General features: G+C 46.0%; 1 protein-coding gene across 1 annotated transcript; it reads right to left on the reverse strand.

Moving 5' to 3' along the window:
• Positions 1-1585: 1585 nt before the first annotated feature.
• LOC109869859 (insulin receptor substrate 2) lies at positions 1586-20860 on the reverse strand. Its single transcript, XM_020460144.2, has 2 exons — positions 17242-20860; positions 1586-4224 (listed from the first exon to the last, which is right to left on the reverse strand). Exons 1-2 carry the CDS (start codon positions 20573-20575, stop codon positions 4220-4222), a joined length of 3339 nt encoding a protein of 1112 aa, XP_020315733.1. The 5' UTR covers positions 20576-20860; the 3' UTR covers positions 1586-4219.
• Positions 20861-21230: the final 370 nt, after the last annotated feature.

Here is a 21230-nt window from a genome sequence, read left to right on the forward strand (position 1 = left end):
GGCTTCAGGGCGCCTAAGAAAATCCAGCAAGAGCCAGGACCGTCTCCTAAATTTGATTCAACTGCAGGATCGGGGCACCACCAGTACAGAGCTTGCTCAGGAATGGCAGCAGGCAGGTGTGAATGCATCTGCACGCACAGTGAGGCGAAGACTTTTGGAGGATGGCTTGATGTCAAGAAGGGCAGCAAAGAAGCCACTTCTCTCCAGGAAAAACATCAGGGACAGACTGATATTCTGCAAAAGGTACAGGGATGCTGATGACTGGGGTAAAGTCATTTTCTCTGATGAATCCCCTTTCCGATTGTTTGGGGCATCCGGAAAAAAGCTTGTCCGGAGGTGAGCGCTACCATCAGTCCTGTGTCATGCCAACAGTAAAGCATCCTGAGACCATTCATGTGTGGGGTTGCTTCTCAGCCAAGGGAGTGGGGCTCACTCACAATTTTGCCTAAGAACATAGCCATGAATAAAGAATGGTACCAACACATCCTCCAAGAGCAACTTCTTCCAACCATCCAGGAACAGTATGGTGATGAACAATGCCTTTTCCAAAAGATGGAGCACCTTGCCATAAGGCAAAAGTGACAACTAAGTGGCTCGGGGAACAAAACATCGATATTTTGTGTCCATGGTCAGGAAACTCCCCAGACCTTAATCCTATTGAGAACTTGTGGTCAATCCTCAAGAGGCGGGTGGACAAACAAAAACCCACAAATTCTGACAAACTCCAAGCATTGATTATGCAAGAATGGGCTGCCATCAGTCAGGATGTGCCCCAGACGTTAATTGACAGCATGCCAGGGCGGATTGCAGAGGTCTTGAAAAAGACCTCAACTTAATGTAATGGTCAATAAAAGCCTTTGACACGTATTAAATGCTTGCAATTATACTTCAGTATTCTATAGTAACATCTGACAAAAATATCTAAAGACACTGAAGCAGCAGACTGTGAAAATGTATATTTGCGTCATTCTCAAAACCTTTGGCAACTACTGTATACACACGTAATTACAACCCCTCCCCCCATACACACACACCCTGCCCCCAAAAACACACACACACAAACTAATATCCCAACCAGACTGTTACAATTATACAAAGTTTTCCAACCTTAATTACCATTTCAATTAGTATGGCTGTGAGAAGGAATAATCTGACAGCATTATGGCTGAGGGCACAGAAACATAATCCCATAACTGCTTTTATTTATTCCTCCTCTGTTCTGTCGCTCATGACAAGCTAGTCTAATTACTATTGTAGGGGGTTGGGGGGGGCAAACCCATAACAACGCTACTGCTAGAAGATACTTAAAGAATTCTTCTGTCTTGCCACTGGGGTATTGTTCAATGGACAGAAGTCATAGTACAATACTCATTGAGGGATACTAGTAGAGAGGGAACAGATGAACATGCATGGCTAAGACACAAAAGAGAGAGAGAGGTTTTTATTTGATTTATTGAAAAATGAATTGAGGCATCTGGTGTCTGTAGAGACGGATGATGCTCCCTCTTTCTTCCATTCAGATAAGAGATCCCCCAAAAAACTCCACACTTGTTTGTGGGAAAAAGAGAGGAGACAGAGTCATTAGCTTTCTTAAACAATGTTATTCTTTATTGCAAGTGTCTATAAAGAATCAATACAGTCTAAAGCCATGGCAACTACACTAGGTTTAAATGATCATCTCTTAGCATCTCAATAAGAGATATGAAGTATTTACAATGGAAGACACAGCAAGTTAAGCTAGGTCGTCATATCATCGTAATGTTTAGACGCTAAATAAAAACCCAACAGGAACGCTATGCAAATGCAAAAAAACACTGGTCAAATCACCAATACGCTCTATTAGCAAAAACAAACAGAAGACTTTCCATTATATCAATTGGCAGAAAAAAATTACAAAGAGCAAAAAAATAATATATTTTAAGGTTTAACAAACATTATTAACATATTATTATACAGTTGGTACCTCTCTATAAACAAATTTCTTAAAAATGTAAATATTGCATGTGCCATTCGTGAAATGTACCTAAGTAGCAAGAATAAACGTGTATGTCAAGTATTAATGAATAATTTGTTCTCAAAGTATTTCTCGGAATTACAGCATTAGAAAATGTCCTTGTAGAGGCAATCATTTCACAAGACCATCCTGTAATAATCATTTTAAAATCCAGGCCAAACATTGCTGCTTGTATATAACTTAATAATTAGTGCTTTCATTGTTTCCGGGAATTCACTCCAAACACATAAACAGTACAAACATAATTTATCATCTTTAACTTAAAATTCCTCTCAAACAAAAGGTTCAGCTTGCGCTCAATTCTATTCTCTGTATTTGTACATTTTTACAGTATATAGGCGAACGTTGAGTACCAATGAACTGACAAAGTAAGCGACACTCTTCGTCCTTACTCCTGTTTGCCTGTTTGTTTTGTCTTATTCTGCATGTTGTAGCAGTTGTTGTAGATATCATTGTTGTGTTATTTCTACTCGTTGTCAAGGTGGTTACGTTCCCCAAGAGGAGAACATGGAATAGACTACATTCAAGTGTCTTGTGTTTACAATCTAGGCAGTTTGTAAGTGCAAGACCGTGCAGCGTCAGCTCTGGTGTGTCTCCTCCTTCCTTACTGTCTCACAGCCCAAAGCAGCAGCCATGGCTTCAGGCATGTCAAAACCTCTCTGAAAACCAGTCGTGAGTCTGCCCACCAGCCCAATCACAGCACACCTCTGTGACAAATAGCCTATCACAGCTAACCACAGGCGCCGTGCTGAGGCATCAGGTGAGAATAACGTGTCACAGGTGGGTCATTGTGAGTGAACTAGGTCATCTGTTAAAGTATATAAAGGCTTTGTCTCAATGATGGTGTTCTAGGCATTAACAACAGACCACCAGCCCAGGTGAAACTGGGACATGCGGATGTGTGTGATGATGGTGTTCTAGGCATTAACAACAGACCACCAGCCCAGGTGAAACTGGGACATGCGGATGTGTGTGATGATGATGGTGTTCTAGGCATTAACAACAGACCACCAGCCCAGGTGAAACTGGGACATGCAGATGTGTGTGATGATGATGGTGTTCTAGGCATTAACAACAGACCACCAGCCCAGGTGAAACTGGGACATGCGGATGTGTGTGATGATGGTGTGTGTGATGATGATGATGGTGTGTCCTACTCTAGAAAACTTCTCCTAGACCCCATTCTCCTGGCTTTTACTTGCGTGTTGAATAATGCCGAACAGCTTCTTCTCGTAAGCTTTGTATGCAATGATAAATATATTACTATGGCATATTAATATATAGTAACGATATGTGAACGAACTGTAATAATCTCAATAATCTTTGATTGCAGAGGGAAAGAGGTCAGACAGACATTTCTTCCTCTCCAGCTGTTCAGACAAGCATTCCGTCTCCATGGCAATGGATTTAAGTCTTTGATTTTCTGCGTGTTTATAGGTCCAAACTAAACGTCCATCAGAAACTGCGGACAGGAGAGTAGTAAGGCTTTGGATTGGTGTTCATAAAAACATTCACCTCTGAAAATAAATAAATATATCTCGATATATATTTCTGGTGTGTAAATAAGTACTAACCTGGTTTGCTCTGAGGTAGGGGTTTTAAGCAACTGCTAACTCACTACGTTGTTGAATATATTCGTAAAATGCCACCTCTCTTCAGTACAAATTCAGTGTACACATCCACACACACACCACTAAGTGCACACATATAAATAAATAAACATGTGTAAGTATGTATAACGTGTGTTTCGCATATCTTGAGGTTTGGTTCAAGGTGAGGTTAACTGGCCAAAGCCAAACGATAACCAGTGGAATAATAATAACAATAATAATAATATCATTTTGCAGAAGTAACTTTGAATGTACATAGATAATCTTTGAAGAAACATTCTTTTTATTTGTCTAGATAGCAGCAGAGACGGCCCCTCAATGTCTGGGTGCCGAGAGGGGGGAGTGAAGATAGGAGACTTGGGGGAGGGGGGGGGGTCAAGTGTCCACATTGTCGTGACGACGGCAGGTCTGTTGACTCCTAGGGGAGGGGATGGTGGAGGTTAAAGTTTGTCTACTGCAGCACATGGTCCAGCTGTTGGCGTGGCGACCTCGTCACTAGGCTGCAGCGTTATCCATCGTTCACAGCCAGGAGAGACAGAGAGAGAGAGAGAGGGGAACAGGGGGTATAGGAGGGGGGGGATGGTCCCATCAGATTTCAGTCTGAATGGAGGGAAAGAGAAACAGAGAGGGGTGTGGTTTGGTTAATTAGGTTGTCATTATCTACAAGAAAATCCCACATACATACTTAAAAATGCATTCCTTTTTTTGTCCCACTAGGCTCTTATTATCTCTTCCTTTGAAAACGATGTGTACGTACAGTATGTCTGCGTGAGCGTGTGAAAGTACAGTATGTGTGCGTGAGCGTGTGTACGTACAGTATGTGTGCGTGAGTGTGTGTACGTACAGTATGTGTGCGTGAGTGTGCTCGTCAGCTGGGAGACAATCAAGTGGCAGAGGGGAAACAGAGCAACGTTTAGCACTATTCAGCTGACAGAGTACAGTCTCCAATGACGACAAACACATTGAAAAACATACAGAAGCACAGAAACAGAAAACACACACCTAAGCATACAGCGCTCTAAGAGAAACAGAAAACACACACCTAAGCATACAGCGCTCTAAGAGAAACAGAAAACACACACGAAGCATACAGCGCTCTAAGAGAAACAGAAAACACACACCTAAGCATACAGCGCTCTAAGAGAAACAGAAAACACACACCTAAGCATACAGCGCTCTAAGAGAAACAGAAAACACACACCTAAGCATACAGCGCTCTAAGAGAAACAGAAAACACACACCTATAAGCATACAGCGCTCTAAGAGAAACAGAAAACACACACCTATAAGCATACAGCGCTCTAAGAGAAACAGAAAACACACACCTAAGCATACAGCGCTCTAAGAGAAACAGAAAACACACACCTATAAGCATACAGCGCTCTAAGAGAAACAGAAAACACACACCTAAGCATACAGCGCTCTAAGAGAAACATAAAACACAAAAAAACTGACAAAAACAGACCAGGTAAACAAACAAGAGTGTTTTTCTGGCCTTGTGTAAACACTGTGAGTAGAGAGTCTCTCTCTCTCTTCTGTGACCCTTGCTCCTGTGTACTTGTTTGTGCAGTGTGATCTGCATGCAGTGCTGGCGTGGAAGTAACAGCACACTGCACTTCCCCTCCATGCCTCTCCCTCTCACTCACTCACTAGCTCTTCTCCCACTCACTCACTACCTACCTCTTCTCCCTCACTCACTCACTCACTCACTACCTCTTCTCCCACTCACTCACTACCTACCTCTTCTCCCTCACCTCACTCACTCACTCACTACCTCTTCTCCCTCACCTCACTCACTCACTCACTACCTCTTCTCCCACTCACTCCCTCACTACCTACCTCTTCTCCCACTCACTCCCTCACTACCTACCTCTTCTCCCTCACTACCTACCTCTTCTCCCTCACTACCTACCTCTTCTCCCTCACTACCTACCTCTTCTCCCTCACTACCTACCTCTTCTCCCTCACTACCTACCTCTTCTCCCTCACTACCTACCTCTTCTCCCTCACTACCTACCTCTTCTCCCTCACTACCTACCTCTTCTCCCTCACTACCTACCTCTTCTCCCTCACTACCTACCTCTTCTCCCTCACTACCTACCTCTTCTCCCTCACTACCTACCTCTTCTCCCTCACTACCTACCTCTTCTCCCTCACTACCTACCTCTTCTCCCTCACTACCTACCTCTTCTCCCTCACTACCTACCTCTTCTCCCTCTCACTACCTACCTCTTCTCCCTCTCACTCACTACCTCTTCTCCCTCTCACTCACTACCTCTTCTCCCTCTCACTCACTACCTCTTCTCCCTCTCACTCACTACCTCTTCTCCCTCTCACTCACTACCTCTTCTCCCTCTCACTCACTACCTCTTCTCCCTCTCTCTTTTTCCAGTGGTGGAAAAACTACCCAATTGTCATACTTCAGTAAAAGTAAACATACAGTGCCTTGCGAAAGTATTCGGCCCCCTTGAACTTTTTTCGACCTTTTGCCACATTTCAGGCTTCAAACATAACGGCATTTATTGGATATTTCAAACTTTTTCTACAAATCAAACATTGAAAAATTGGCGTGCAAAATTATTCAGCCCCCTTAAGTTAAAACTTTGTAGCGCCACCTTTTGCTGCGATTACAGCTGTAAGTCGCTTGGGGTATGTCTCTATCAGTTTTGCACATCGAGAGACTGAAATTTTTTCCCATTCCTCCTTGCAAAACAGCTCGAGCTCAGTGAGGTTGGATGGAGAACATTTGTGAACAGCAGTTTTCAGTTCTTTCCACAGATTCTCGATTGGATTCAGGTCTGGACTTTGACTTGGCCATTCTAACACCTGGATATGTTTATTTTTGAACCATTCCATTGTAGATTTTGCTTTATGTTTTGGATCATTGTCTTGTTGGAAGACAAATCTCCGTCCCAGTCTCAGGTCTTTTGCAGACTCCAGCAGGTTTTCTTCCAGAATGGTCCTGTATTTGGCTCCATCCATCTTCCCATCAATTTTAACCATCTTCCCTGTCCCTGCTGAAGAAAAGCAGGCCCAAACCATGATGCTGCCACCACCATGTTTGACAGTGGGATGGTGTGTTCAGGGTGTTGCTTTTACGCCAAACATAACGTTTTGCATTGTTGCCAAAAAGTTCAATTTTGGTTTCATCTGACCAGAGCACCTTCTTCCACATGTTTGGTGTGTCTCCCAGGTGGCTTGTGGCAAACTTTAAACAAAACTTTTTATGGATATCTTTAAGAAATGGCTTTCTTCTTGCCACTCTTCCATAAAGGCCAGATTTGTGCAATATACGACTGATTGTTGTCCTATGGACAGAGTCTCCCACCTCAGCTGTAGATCTCTGCAGTTCATCCAGAGTGATCATGGGCCTCTTGGCTGCATCTCTGATCAGTCTTCTCCTTGTATGAGCTGAAAGTTTAGAGGGACGGCCAGGTCTTGGTAGATTTGCAGTGGTCTGATACTCCTTCCATTTCAATATTATCGCTTGCACAGTGCTCCTTGGGATGTTTAAAGCTTGGGAAATCTTTTTGGATCGAAATCCGGCTTTAAACGTCTTCACAACAGTATCTCGGACCTGCCTGGTGTGTTCCTTGTTCTTCATGATGCTCTCTGCGCTTTTAACGGACCTCTGAGACTATCACAGTGCAGGTGCATTTATACGGAGACATGATTACACACAGGTGGATTGTATTTATCATCATTAGTCATTTAGGTCAACATTGGATCATTCAGAGATCCTCACTGAACTTCTGGAGAGAGTTTGCTGCACTGAAAGTAAAGGGGCTGAATAATTTTGCACGCCCAATTTTTCAGTTTTTGATTTGTTAAAAAATATTGAAATATCCAATAAATGTCGTTCCACTTCATGATTGTGTCCCACTTGTTGTTGATTCTTCACAAAAAAAATACAGTTTTATATGTTTATGTTTGAAGCCTGAAATGTGGCAAAAGGTCGCAAAGTTCAAGGGGGCCGAATACTTTCGCAAGGCACTGTATCTTAACAGAAAATGGCTCAAGTAAAAGTGAAAGTCACCCAGTAAAATACTAATTGAGTAAAAGTCTAAAAGTATTTGATTTTAAATATACTTCAGTATGAAAAGTTAATGTAATTTCTAAAATATGCTTAAGTATCAAAAGTAAAATAATAAATAATTTTTAATTCCTTAAATTAAGCAAACCAGATGGCACCATTTTCTTGTTTTTTCATTTACGGCTAGTCAGGGCTGCACTCCAACACAGACACAATTTACAAATGAATAATTTGTGTTTAATGAGTCTGCCAGATCAGAGGCAGAAAGAATGAGCAGGAACGTTCTCTTGATAAATGTGTAAATTGGACCATTTTCAAAAGTACTCATTACATTTTGAATTCTTAGCAGATCAGAGGCAGAAAGAATGAGCAGGAACGTTCTCTTGATAAATGTGTAAATTGGACCATTTTCAAAAGTACTCATTACATTTTGAATTCTTAGCAGAACGCTAAGAATTCAAAATGTAATGAGTACTTTTGAGTGTCAGGGAAAACATATGAGGTAAAAAGTACATCATTTTCTTTAGGAATAAAGTGAAGTAAAAGTTGTCAAAAATATAAACAGTAAAGTACAGATATCCCAAAAAACTACTTAAGTAGTACTTCAACGTTTTACTTATGTACTTTACACCACTGTCTTTTTCAAGCAGAGAACACAAGTTTTTTTCACAGAGCTGGCCACTCTCTTGAACAAACCTGATTCAGAACCCGCAGTGTTAGGAAACACACACACACACACACACACACACACACACACACAGAAATGACATAACATCAGAACTTGAAACAAAACGCCAGACCAAAACACTATAATAATGATACTTTCCCAGAATACTGATCCTCGATACCCACCTACTAGGAGAACCCCCTATACCCACCTACTAGGAGAACCCCCTATACCCACCTACTAGGAGAACCCCCTATACCCACCTACTAGGAGAACCCCCTATACCCACCTACTAGGAGAACCCACCTACTAGGAGAACCCCCTATACCCACCTACTAGGAGAACCCACCTACTAGGAGAACCCCCTATACCCACCTACTAGGAGAACCACCTATACCCACCTACTAGGAGAACCCCTTATACCCACCTACTAGGAGAACCCCCTATACCCACCTACTAGGAGAACCCACCTACTAGGAGAACCCCCTATACCCACCTACTAGGAGAACCCACCTACTAGGAGAACCCCTTATAGCCACCTACTAGGAGAACCCCCTATACCCACCTACTAGGAGAACCCACCTACTAGGAGAACCCCCTATACCCACCTACTAGGAGAACCCACCTACTAGGAGAACCCCCTATACCCACCTACTAGGAGAACCGCCTATACCCACCTACTAGGAGAACCCCCTATACCCACCTACTATGAGAACCCCTTATACCCACCTACTAGGAGAACCCCTTATACCCACCTACTAGGAGAACCCCCTATACCCACCTACTAGGAGAACCCACCTACTAGGAGAACCCCCTATACCCACCTACTAGGAGAACCCACCTACTAGGAGAACCCCTTATAACCACCTACTAGGAGAACCCCCTATACCCACCTACTAGGAGAACCCACCTACTAGGAGAACTCCTTATACCCACCTACTAGGAGAACCCCCTATACCCACCTACTAGGAGAACCCCCTATACCCACCTACTAGGAGAACCCCCTATACCCACCTCCTAGGAGAAAGAGAGGAATGGGATAACTACTATTTATACTCAAAACTGCTAAATGCCTCTGTCACTCCACAGTCACAGAGGAGGTGCAGTACATAGTATACTAGTAAATAGAGTGATTCACCTTGCGCTACTCACACTCACAGGAGGCTGATTAGAGTCTCTATTATCCTGCTAATCACATTAGAGGGGCTGACCCACTTCCACAGACACTGTGTCACCCTGTGCCGTGCTCTGTCAGATATACAACCAGGAACCAGGAACCAGGACCTAGCCTGTTCATGGGAACCACACCTCATGACTGACCAACCTCACCATAATGCCACACCTCATGGCTGACCAACCTCACCATAATGCCACACCTCATGGCTGACCAACCTCACCATAACACCACACCTCATGGCTGTCCAACCTCACCATAACACCACACCTCATGGCTGTCCAACCTCACCATAACACCACACCTCATGGCTGACCAACCTCACCATAACACCACACCTCATGGCTGTCCAACCTCACCATAACACCACACCTCATGGCTGACCAACCTCACCATAACACCACACCTCATGGCTGTCCAACCTCACCATAACACCACACCTCATGGCTGTCCAACCTCACCATAACACCACACCTCATGGCTGACGAACCTCACCATAACACCACACCTCATGGCTGTCCAACTTCACCATAACGCCACACCTCATGGCTGTCCAACCTCACCATAACGCCACACCTCGTGGCTGTCCAACCTCACCATAACGCCACACCTCATGGCTGTCCAACCTCACCATAACGCCACACCTCATGGCTGTCCAACCTCACCATAACACCACAGCTCATGGCTGACGAACCTCACCATAACACCACAGCTCATGGCTGTCCAACTTCACCATAACGCCACACCTCATGGCTGTCCAACCTCACCATAACGCCACACCTCATGGCTGTCCAACCTCACCATAACACCACACCTCATGGCTGACCAACCTCACCATAACACCACACCTCATGGCTGACCAACCTCACCATAACGCCACACCTCATGGCTGTCCAACCTCACCATAACACCACACCTGATAAAATATATTCTGACCTGGTATGGTGTATGTGATGGCAGAGTTCACAGAAGTAGTTTGAATTTCACAGGGCCAATTACACCCAGGGTCCAGTCACTCCATTCAGGGAGAGGGTTGGACAACCAGAGTAACAAAGTCAACCTGACATGGGAATGTATATGTGTGTGTCTCTGTGTGTGTGTGTGTCTCTGTGTGTGTGTGTGTCTCTGTGTGTGTGTGTGCGTGCCGCAGCAGGGCCAGTCCAGACCAGTTGGTTGCAGACACAGGGGTGTGAGGGAGTGGGGATGAGGGAGAGTTGCCGAGAATCAGAGCTTAATCATCTCACACACACAACCGAGGTTTCTAAACACACACCCCTGGTTACCAATCACACAGTCCTGCCAAGCCATCACAATCCCCTTTTATGAGTGGAGACTCAACCCGCACTTCTCAGTGCAGTGTGTGTCAGCTGAGAGAGACTACCTCCCCTAATACAGCTAATTTCACACACGCTGATCACAGAGGGAGAGAGCGAGGGGGTAGAGGGAGGGATAAACAAACCCGTTACCGCCTACCCATCCCCCTTATAGGCACGCCACCACACACCCCTCTACCCCTTCCTGGAAGGTGCCCCTTCCCCCAACCACACTGCTCTCAACATTATTTATTTATTTCTCACTGGCTATACATAGACCTGCTGTTCTCAGGCCAGGAACACTCTACATCACACTCACACACTCCACAGGCATATACAAAGGAGAAGACATGCTACTGTAGTTTAAAGTACAAAGTATGAAGTTCATATCTCAGACAACAGGTCTATGGTTCTCCTAGCAGTAGCATATCTCAGACAACAGGCCTGTAATTCTCCTAGCAGTAGCATATCTCAGACAACAGGTCTATGGTTCTCCTAGCAGTAGCATATCTCAGACAACAGGCCTGTAATTCTCCTAGCAGTAGCATATATCAGACAACAAGTCTGTAGTTATCGTAGCAGTAGCATTTCTCAGACAACAGGCCTTGTAATTCTCCTAGCGGTAGCATATCTCAGACAACAGGTCTGTAATTATCCTAGCAGTAGCATATCTCAGACAACAGGTCTGTAATTATCCTAGCAGTATCATATCTCAGACAACAGGTCTGTGGTTCTCCTAGCAGTAGCATATCTCAGACAACAGGTCTGTAGTTATCCTAGCAGTAGCATATCTCAGACAACAGGTATGTGGTTATCCTAGCAGTAGAATATCTCAGAAAACAGGTCTGTAATTCTCAGAGCAGTAGCATATCTCAGACAACAGGGCTGTGGTTCTTCTAGCAGTAGCATATCTCAGACAACAGGTCTGTAATCCTCCTAGCAGTAGCATATCTCAGACAACAGGTCTGTGGTTCTCCTAGCAGTAGCATAATTCAGACTAACAGTTTTTTTTTTGGGGGGGGGGGGCACAGGGTTGTGTTAACAAACAACATGTTAACATTTATTTTTTAATTTGAGAGAGGAAGAGGGAAGAAAAGAGAGTGAACCAAAGAAAAATGGAGAGCGATAAGAAGGAATGGGTGAGGAGGGAGTGAAGCCTGTTCCCGGGAAGTCAGGAGAACATGAGCTCAATGAGGCTTAAGTGATCCTCACTGCAACTCACCTCAGTGTTTGGGAAACCTATGTGTGTGTGCTCTCCCTTCCACTAAATCTAACTCGAAACAAAACAAAATACTCAACAATGTCTAATCCTGAACAGAATGTAATACTCCTTAACTCCCAGCTAAATGGAGGGAACGTTAACAGAGTTTATCTAACCATGGAACATCCCGTCCTAGTTTATGGGTATCACACAGAGAAGGGGAGGGAGGGAGGGGGGTGAAGTGAGAGAGGGGTGAAAGACAGAGAGAGGGCAGGGTAGTGAGGACAGGTGAAGACAAACGTTATTAGAAATACGTCACTACGTCTAGCTATTATTATTGGATAGATCTATAATTAACCACACACAGCAGCTGACAAGTCAATCAGCCTTTTTCAGCACAGCTATGCTATCCTCTAAAATCACACCACTTCTGTGAAGTTCATTTAGGTAACAAATTCAGTTAAAATTCTCAAAAGCAATTATTCTTCTCAAAGACGTCCATAAAACAGGAGGCAAATCAAGGAATTCCTGTAATGGGGCTATTTAGCTATCTAATTTACTAATGGTTTAATTAGTTGTTAAACAAACATCTATGGCATTTTATTAAAGCCAACCAGAGGCCCTCAGCTGGAACTAGGAGCTACAGACAGAGGGCTCTCTGGGCGGAGAGAGAAAGGAGGGCAGAGACCAAATGACTAGGAGACTTAATCACATGACTTACAGTAAACAGAAACTAATGCCAGAAAAAGTGAGAGAAATAAAGAGAGAGAGGGAGGGACAGAGATAGAGAAAGGGAAAAAAGTGAGTAAGTGAAAGAGTGAAAGTGAGGGTTAGAGTGATATTTGGTCTCAATTCAATTTCAATTCAATGGGCTTTATTGGCATGGGAAGCATATGTTTACACTGCCAAAGCAAGTGATATAGATAATAAACAAAGTGAAATAAACAATAAAAAATGAAAATAAACATTACACTTATAAAAGTTCCAAAAGAATAAAGACTTTTCAAAAGTCATAGTATGTCTATATACAGTGTTGTAGTGATGTGCAAACAGTTAAAGTACAAAAGGGAAAATAAATACATGTAAATATGGGTTGTATTTACAATGGTGTTTGTTCTTCACTGGTTGCCCTTTTCTTGTGGAAACGGGTCACAAATCCTGCTGCTGTGATGGCACACTGTGGTATTTCACCCAATAGATATGGGAGTTTATCAAAATTGGATTTGTTTTCAGCCTCTTTCTCTCACGCAGATGGTGCTCAGTCATTGCCTCTGAAGGGCCAGATAACCAGTGAGCACTGCTGGGAGGGGCAGGTGCAAGACCCCGGCCCCCACCATCTGCTAACACACACACACTGAGGTAGAGAGGGAAACAAAAGGGGGGACGAGGTCAGAGCTCCCAAATAAAAACTGGGAGAGAACGAGTGTCTCTATCAAACACCTGACAGCCCAAAAGAGAGAGAGCTCTCATAAAAAAAAGAGGAAAACATGAAGAAAGGAGAGAGGAATGATAAGAGCGTCAGAGAAAAACACAGAGAGGGTTTCAGACACAGAGATAGACTAGAGAGCGTAGGAGAGGTGAATACACGTTTTTTATTCTGTTTGCAGATAACTGGTGTTTGCTTGTAGCGTTCCCTTCCTCTCTGCTATTCCCAAGGGTCCTCACACACCCAGAGCCAGTTCAAAGGTTACGTTTCTGACCCGGGGCGGCAGAGTGAGGTGCAGGAGTGGGCCATATGGGGGTATGCTTTGAAATTTAAACAGCCCCCAACCCACTCAGTGAGCCACCCCCTTCCCTCTCCCATCTGAGTGAGAGCATGCCTACCCCCAAACCAAAACAACAACAATGCCAAAAACACTAGCTTTGGACAGGCCATCAGCTCAATGAGTCAATGAACCAATAAACTAATAAGTCTCAAATACTGATATCTAATTCACAAAAACACAAGGCCAGAGTAACCTACAAACACAAGGCCAGAGTAACCTACAAACACAAGGCCAGAGTAACCTACAAATACAAGGCCAGAGTAACCTACAAATACAAGGCCAGAGTAACCCACAAACACAAGGCCAGAGTAACCTACAAACACAAGGCCAGAGTAACCTACAAATACAAGGCCAGAGTAACCTACAAATACAAGGCCAGAGTAACCTACAAATACAAGGCCAGAGTAACCTACAAATACAAGGCCAGAGTAAAACACAAGTCCAGAGTAAACCACAAGCACAAGGCCAGAGTAAACCACAAGCACAAGGCCAGAGTAAACCACAAGCACAAGTCCAGAGTAAACCACAAACGCAAGGCCAGAGTAAACCACAAACGCAAGGCCAGAGTAAACCACAAGCACAAGGCCAGAGTAAACCACAAGCACAAGGCCAGAGTAAACCACAAGCACAAGGCCAGAGTAAACCACAAGCACAAGGCCAGAGTAAACCACAAGCACAAGGCCAGAGTAACTCAAATGCAAGGCCAGAGTAACCTACAAACGCAAGGCCAGAGTAACCTACAAACGCAAGGCCAGAGTACCCCACAAACGCAAGGCCAGAGTAACCTACAAACACAAGGCCAGAGTAACCCACAAACACAAGGCCAGAGTAACCCACAAACACAAGGCCAGAGTAACCTACAAACACAAGGCCAGAGTAACCCACAAACACAAGGCCAGAGTAACCCACAAGCACAAGGCCAGAGTAAACCACAAGCACAAGGCCAGAGTAAACCACAAGCACAAGGCCAGAGTAAACCACAAGCACAAGGCCAGAGTAACTCAAATGCAAGGCCAGAGTAACCTACAAACGCAAGGCCAGAGTACCCCACAAACGCAAGGCCAGAGTAACCTACAAACGCAAGGCCAGAGTAACCTACAAACACAAGGCCAGAGTAACCCACAAACACAAGGCCAGAGTAACCCACAAACACAAGGCCAGAGTAACCTACAAACACAAGGCCAGAGTAACCCACAAACACAAGGCCAGAGTAACCTACAAACACAAGGCCAGAGTAACCTACAAATAGATACACACAGCAGCTGTCACACACACACACAAAATATAAAGGCCAATTCATCCTCAAATGATTTGCATTCCAAATCCAGCCAGTCACAAATGAATGTGAGCATGTGGAATGCTGACTACGAGTCACATTGTGGTGCTGAGGGAAGAATGTGGAAAGGCCTGTAATTTCTTGGTAAACACTTTGTTCTTTCTCTCCGGCTGATCATTTGTTTTTCAGGAATGCCATAAATAACCAAGCAATAACCGGCCACAGCCAACTCGTACTGGATCAACTCTGCTCCGTCTCTCTTGCTTTGTTGTCTCCCCTCCTCTGTTCTTACCCCCCTCCCTCCCACTGTGGTCTGTTTTGTCCTGATTTTGAAAAACAAACTAATACATGTCACTCCTCTGTCTCCATTCCTCCTCCCCCATCTCCTCTCCTTCCGTAGCTTAGGGCCAGGTCTTTCTTTCTGCTCAACTTTGTGGAAATGACTGCTATGTCTACAAAACAACTCAGTCAGCAGACATGCTTAGGGTTGCAACATTTTCCAGAAATCCTAGTAGGAGGATTCCGGATTTTCGTGCTTATTCCTCCTGATTTTGGGAATAATTCAACCACTATTTCAGAGAAAACCAGGGAATTTATTGAAAGTTCCCAGAATGTTGCAACCCCAGTCATGCTCAAACACACATGAAATCCCTTATTACACAAACATAAGTAAATACACTGGCATAATACTTCTTAACACACACCTTTGATTGAGTATGTTTGGCCAATCAGTGCATAGGTTTTTATCCCCTTGGGAGCAGGTGCAGTGTGTGTCTGTTTTGTAAAGTTCCTCACGGTAAAACAACAACGTGATCTGCAATCCTCCCCAGTAGGTTAGAAAGTGAAAATTCACATCTCCCAGCAGCCTTTGAACACTGCATTCATAACATGAAACCCAATACCTGACAAGTGATAAACAACTGACTCACTTGTTTTTCTGGGGGACCCAGTGCACTGACTACACCCAGCCCTTCTGTTTACAGCCAGAGAGGGAGACAGAGGAAGAGAGGAAGTAGATGAGGAAAGGAGAAAGAGAGCGCTCTCTTTACCAGGGCATTGCAGATCACAACATTGTGTAACCGCTGTTTATAGGCCTACAAGTAATGTATATTTCACCATCAATGTCCAAACCAAATATATGGGGAGTGTGTTATTTACTGTTGTATAGCAGGCTACTGATACTACAGTAGACATAAGCCAGGAACGAGGTGAAAGGTAATGTTTTGCTTTCCCCAACCTCAATAGTTACGGACGGGGTTGAAGTGTGATTTGGTAGGTGAATTGTCCCCTAAATCGATGTATTTTCTGTGATCATTTTGAACAGAATCAGTTTGAGCCTACTTTCCACTATATTTGCTGACTCGTATCCTAATCCTCTGAGCACATATAACTGTGTTACATAAAGAAGAAACCACCTAGCCGATATATTCCTTCTGGATTGTTCTGGCATGCTGAGCAAAAAAATGTTTAGCATCATTGAAGCAACGTGTTGGGATATTTTCTCCTGTCTCTGTACATTTGCACTAGCGTAGTCTGGTCCAGATGAATAACTGCGTCACATGAAACGCTGGCTGGGACTCAAGCGCACACATTGATCCAGAATTCAAACTTCAATCATTTGCATGACGAAACCACGCGGATTTCCCGCAGCCTTGGCCTTAATGATGTACTGAATGTGTGTGACGGGCTACTCCAAATATCACAGTTGATTTGCACTGGATAAGCTGCAGAACAGGACTAATACACTACACTTCTCATGGTGCTCCAACTTGCACCGTCACGTATCATTTCAGCCGCCATGTTTAATAGATCATGTTTAGAGAAATAAATCATATCTATGTTGAAGTAAGTAGTTTCACTATAAGCAGTATACACCAAATACATTTGTTTACATGGACTTGCAATAACAAACATAAACACTAAACACTTTGATGTGGCTCATGCAATGGAATGTATTTTTCGTAATGTCAGTTGAATTGACTCAATAAATCACAGCACACATTGAAGGGTAAGAATCCTGCTTCTACTTCCTGGCATGGCTACACTCAAAATGTCTAGTCCAGCAATTATGCCATCATTGACTTAAATGGAGACATCCTTTCTATTCATTCTATTTCTATGCCATGTATGAATGAATGGGCTCATGATAAGCATGCAAAGGCACACACATAATCGGCAGAGGCTCACCTTTCACTGCTGTTGCAGTCTCCTTGAAGCCCATGGTGGCATAGGGGCTGGCGTTGAAACCGTTCATGCCCCCCTTGCATCCACACGCTGCCTTGAACCTCAGCAGTCCCTCACAGCCCCCCAGACTGGTGCAACCCCCCAGGCTCCCTTCCATCAGGTTTAAGGCAATGTAGTTGAGTCCGTTTTGGTAGCCTGCCGACGTCTCCCGGCACATGGGGCTGTTGCTGTTCCCATACTCCTCGTCTGAGCCCTCCGAGCTCCGGACCAGCCGCGACACGTTTTCCACCGACGCCGAGCTGTGCCGCTTGTTGGCATCGTGGGCGAATGATGGAGACACTGGCGTTACTGTGGTTGTGGAGGAGAAGGTCTCGGAGCTGTGGCGCCTGCGACCCTGGGGGTCAGCCCGGATCACCTTAGCCCCCCTGTCTGGGTTGACGGGTGGGGTGGAGGGACCCCCCAGGAGGAAGGACTCCACAGGGGCAGGGGGGACCACCACTACGCCCTCTCCCCCCAGGGTGAGTCTCTGGATGCAGGATGAGGGGCTGGTAGGCAGGGGGGTGGTGGAGTCAGAGGGGCACAGAGAGGCAGGGAGAGAGGCAGAGGGGTTGGTAGGACTGAAGGTCATCTCAGTGTAGTCGTCTTTTACAGCTCCAACCGGGCACACAGGACTCACATGCTTTTGGAGAGGATATTCCACTACGACTCTCTCCTCCTCTCTCTCCCTCTGGTACTCCTCCTCTCTCTCCCTCTGATCCTCTCTGTGAGGCTGGCTGGGACACACGAGGAGCACAGGACTCGGCTCCATGCGCCCTATTGAAGAATAGGAATCCCTGTGTTTGGAAGAGCATGAGCTGATGTTGATGTTGACGTATTCGGAGAGTGGCGGGGAACTCCTCGCCGGCCTGTCCACCGAGCCCAGCGATGAAGCAGAGCTTTCAGTCGTGATAGAGACAGGCGGGTATCGTGTGGCGTTGCCAAAGTCTATGTTGATGTACTCCCCGGGACTCCTGGGCTCAGAGGGGAGAGGGTGTTCGCTCATACAGGGCAGTGTCCTCAGAGAGTCAAGGGCGAGCCGGGTAGGTCGACTCACCCTCCCCCTGTGGACCAGACCCCCCTCCTGGGTCACCCTGCCGGCTCTGAGGATCGAGGGGGCTGAGGAGAGGGTGTTGGTGGGGGGTGTACCGATGGAGACTGGTGAGATGGGACAGTAGTTGGACTCCTCTTCTATCCTCTGCCTCTGTAGACTCATCACCACGTACTGGTCTGTGTCTGTGACACCGTTCCTCTGGGGCTGGGCTTTGAGAGAGCGGGGCAGGGAACTGATGGAGTAAGGCTGTCTGTGGTGAGGGTGAGGCTGGGGGGTAGTGTCTGTGAGGAAGTAGTCTGAGGGGGTGAAGGACACCAGAGGGTCCACAGGGGACATGTTGAGGTACTCCCCATTGGTGAGTTTCTCATCTGAGCTGTCCACAGACATCTTGGCCCCGCAGAACATCCTCATGTAGCCGCTGTCCTCCAGAGACACACTGCCAGGGGAATCTGTATGGGGACCCATCCCAGCTGGAGAGGGGTGAGAGCGGGGGTTGATGATCTGCTTTGGGGCCGACACACACATGGGGCTCATGGGCATGTAAGCATTACCTTTGACCCCCGCTGTCTGAGGGGCCACACCTGGAGTCATGGGCATGTAGCCACTGTCGCCTAGGTGACCGTTGGAGCCTATCTGGACATCGCCATAGTCCTCGGGATAGGTCACTTTTGGGGAAGCCATGTGAGAGCTGCGACCCGATTGGCAACCAGTGGTGTAGGTGGCCCTCATGAGCGTGTATTCGTCCAATGAGGCAGAGGAGACCTGGGGCGGTGCCCTGTGCTGGCGCGGGGTGGTGAGGGAGTATGTGCGTTTCCGGTATGCCTTGTCCAGCTCTGGTAACCGGCGGTAACCGTTCTGTCTCTCCATCACCATGTAGCCATGCAGGTTGCTGCCTTCCCGGGAAGGGGGTGTGTCTTCCCTCAGGGACTCTGGGGTGTTACTGCGGAGGGTGAGGTGCAGGCCTGCAGGGCTGGAGCCATAATCATCACAGGAGATGAAGCCCCCATCACTGGGGGAGACTGAGGCACTGCAGCTGGAGGGGCAAGGAGCACTGCTCTCCGAGCAGGAGGACAGGCTGACAGGGCTGGGGGTGGCTGTGGGTGGAGAGTGAGACAGAGGCATGGACATGGACTTACTGTGCTGGAGGGAAGAGGATTCAAATGTCCTGCTGGGCCGGGCTGTAATGGTGTTTGATCTCCCTAATAGGTTCGGTTGAATACCGGGGCTGAGGGGACTCCCGTTCACAGACATGGGGCGCACCATGGTGCCTTCTCCCTCGCTGGCAGTGCGTATCCGGCAGGAGGTAAATTTATTAACCGGGGAAGTTGTGGCCATGCTGTCAGTGCGCGACCGCCGCTGGAGCCCGGTCTGGCTTGGAGGAAGGTTGTTGAGGTGCCGCCGAGTCGGCACGGAGATGGGGTTAGTGCCTGAAGACTGGCTCTTGCTGCGCGGCCGAAACTCTGACAGCTCCTTCATGGCTTTCATGGCCTCCAATATAGTCTCGTGGATGTTTTGCGCCACCACTGAGTCGTCAGCCTGCATCCACAGCTCGCCTGGTCCCGTGGCTGCTGACCGTCCGACCTCGATGAAGAAAAAGCTCTCTGAGTGCCCGCATCTCCGAATGTTCATCAGCTGTAAACTGACGGACGCGACATCCGAGTTGAGCTTTACGAAGCTGATAGTCCGGCTGGATAAACACAGTCTGTACACCCCGGTCAGATTCCGGCTCTGCCCCAGCCCTTTTGATTTCAGGTTCACTTGCCATACCTCCTTATACGCGGCAGTTACCGGCGTAATCATCCCGTAGTTCGCCTCATCAAACCCCACCAGCGAAGACGCGGAATTGGAAGCGGAGCCGTCGGAGTACACTTTCCCCTCGCTCATTAAATCCGTTAAGACTCGGTACCAATTCTCCTGCTCTTTTTCATTATCTGCCGCCACGGCAAAATATTCGTCCTTGGTATAGAGGGCGATAAGGTGTTTGTGTTTGGCGTCAGCTCTCTTGTTGATATTGAGGCAGCAGTCAAGAGGTATAACCCTCTTTGCCGCTGACTTGTTTTTCCATTTCTTCTCGCTCTCGTAGTACTCCAGCCGGGCAGGGAAGCCCTCGCCCGGTTCCTTCAGAACGAAGAAGCGCTTGTGTCCGTGCTTCTGCTTCTTGAGGTATCCACATTTCTTAATCTTGGTGTTACTAATGTTCGCGTTGGATAACAAGTGTCCTCCCCCAGTATTTGGAGGACTCGCCATTCTATCGTCCTTTAAAAAACAGATCTCACTTTCGTTGACCTGTTGTTATATCCTCACTTATCGAAGCCTGGAGAGAAACTCTGTATAGTCCGGATCTCTCACAGACACTTTCACTCCAAGCGCCGGCTGTGCGTTCGGCGTCTGTAGCTGTTTAACAGTAAATAACCCATATCGCTAAAGTGACCGGAGTGAAGAGGGAAACAATATGTGACGTTCTACACATCCAGCTTTGGTTACAAAAAAAGAGAAGGGGAGGAGAAAAATTCACACACTGACACTGGGTCGCTGCAAGCCGACGGGGCGTACCTGCAAATCCGCCTACTTATTGGGCTTATTGGTGGTGGAGAGGGCTGCATGATAGTGAAAAGACTCCGTCAGACGTTATAAAGCCCTCCCACTCAATTACATTCAATTCAATGGGCTTTATTGGCATGGGAAACATATTTTTACATTGCCAAAGCAAGTGAAATAGATAATAAACTAATAGGAAATAAACAATTAAAAAAATGTACATATTACACTCACAAAAGTTGTAAAATAATATTGACATTTAAAATGTCATATTACTGGCTATGTACACTGTTGTAACAATGCACTCACTCTCATACACACACTCCTGACCTCTTGCGACTCAATCTGGGAACTGTTGATGCTG

This window comes from Oncorhynchus kisutch, linkage group LG2, assembly GCF_002021735.2.
Source record: "Oncorhynchus kisutch isolate 150728-3 linkage group LG2, Okis_V2, whole genome shotgun sequence".
NCBI lineage: Eukaryota > Metazoa > Chordata > Actinopteri > Salmoniformes > Salmonidae > Oncorhynchus > Oncorhynchus kisutch.

Excerpts from the sequence above, each read along its gene's own strand:
- LOC109869859 (XM_020460144.2), bottom strand. The coding sequence starts at position 20,575 with ATGGCGAGTCCTCCAAATACTGGGGGAGGACACTTGTTATCCAACGCG.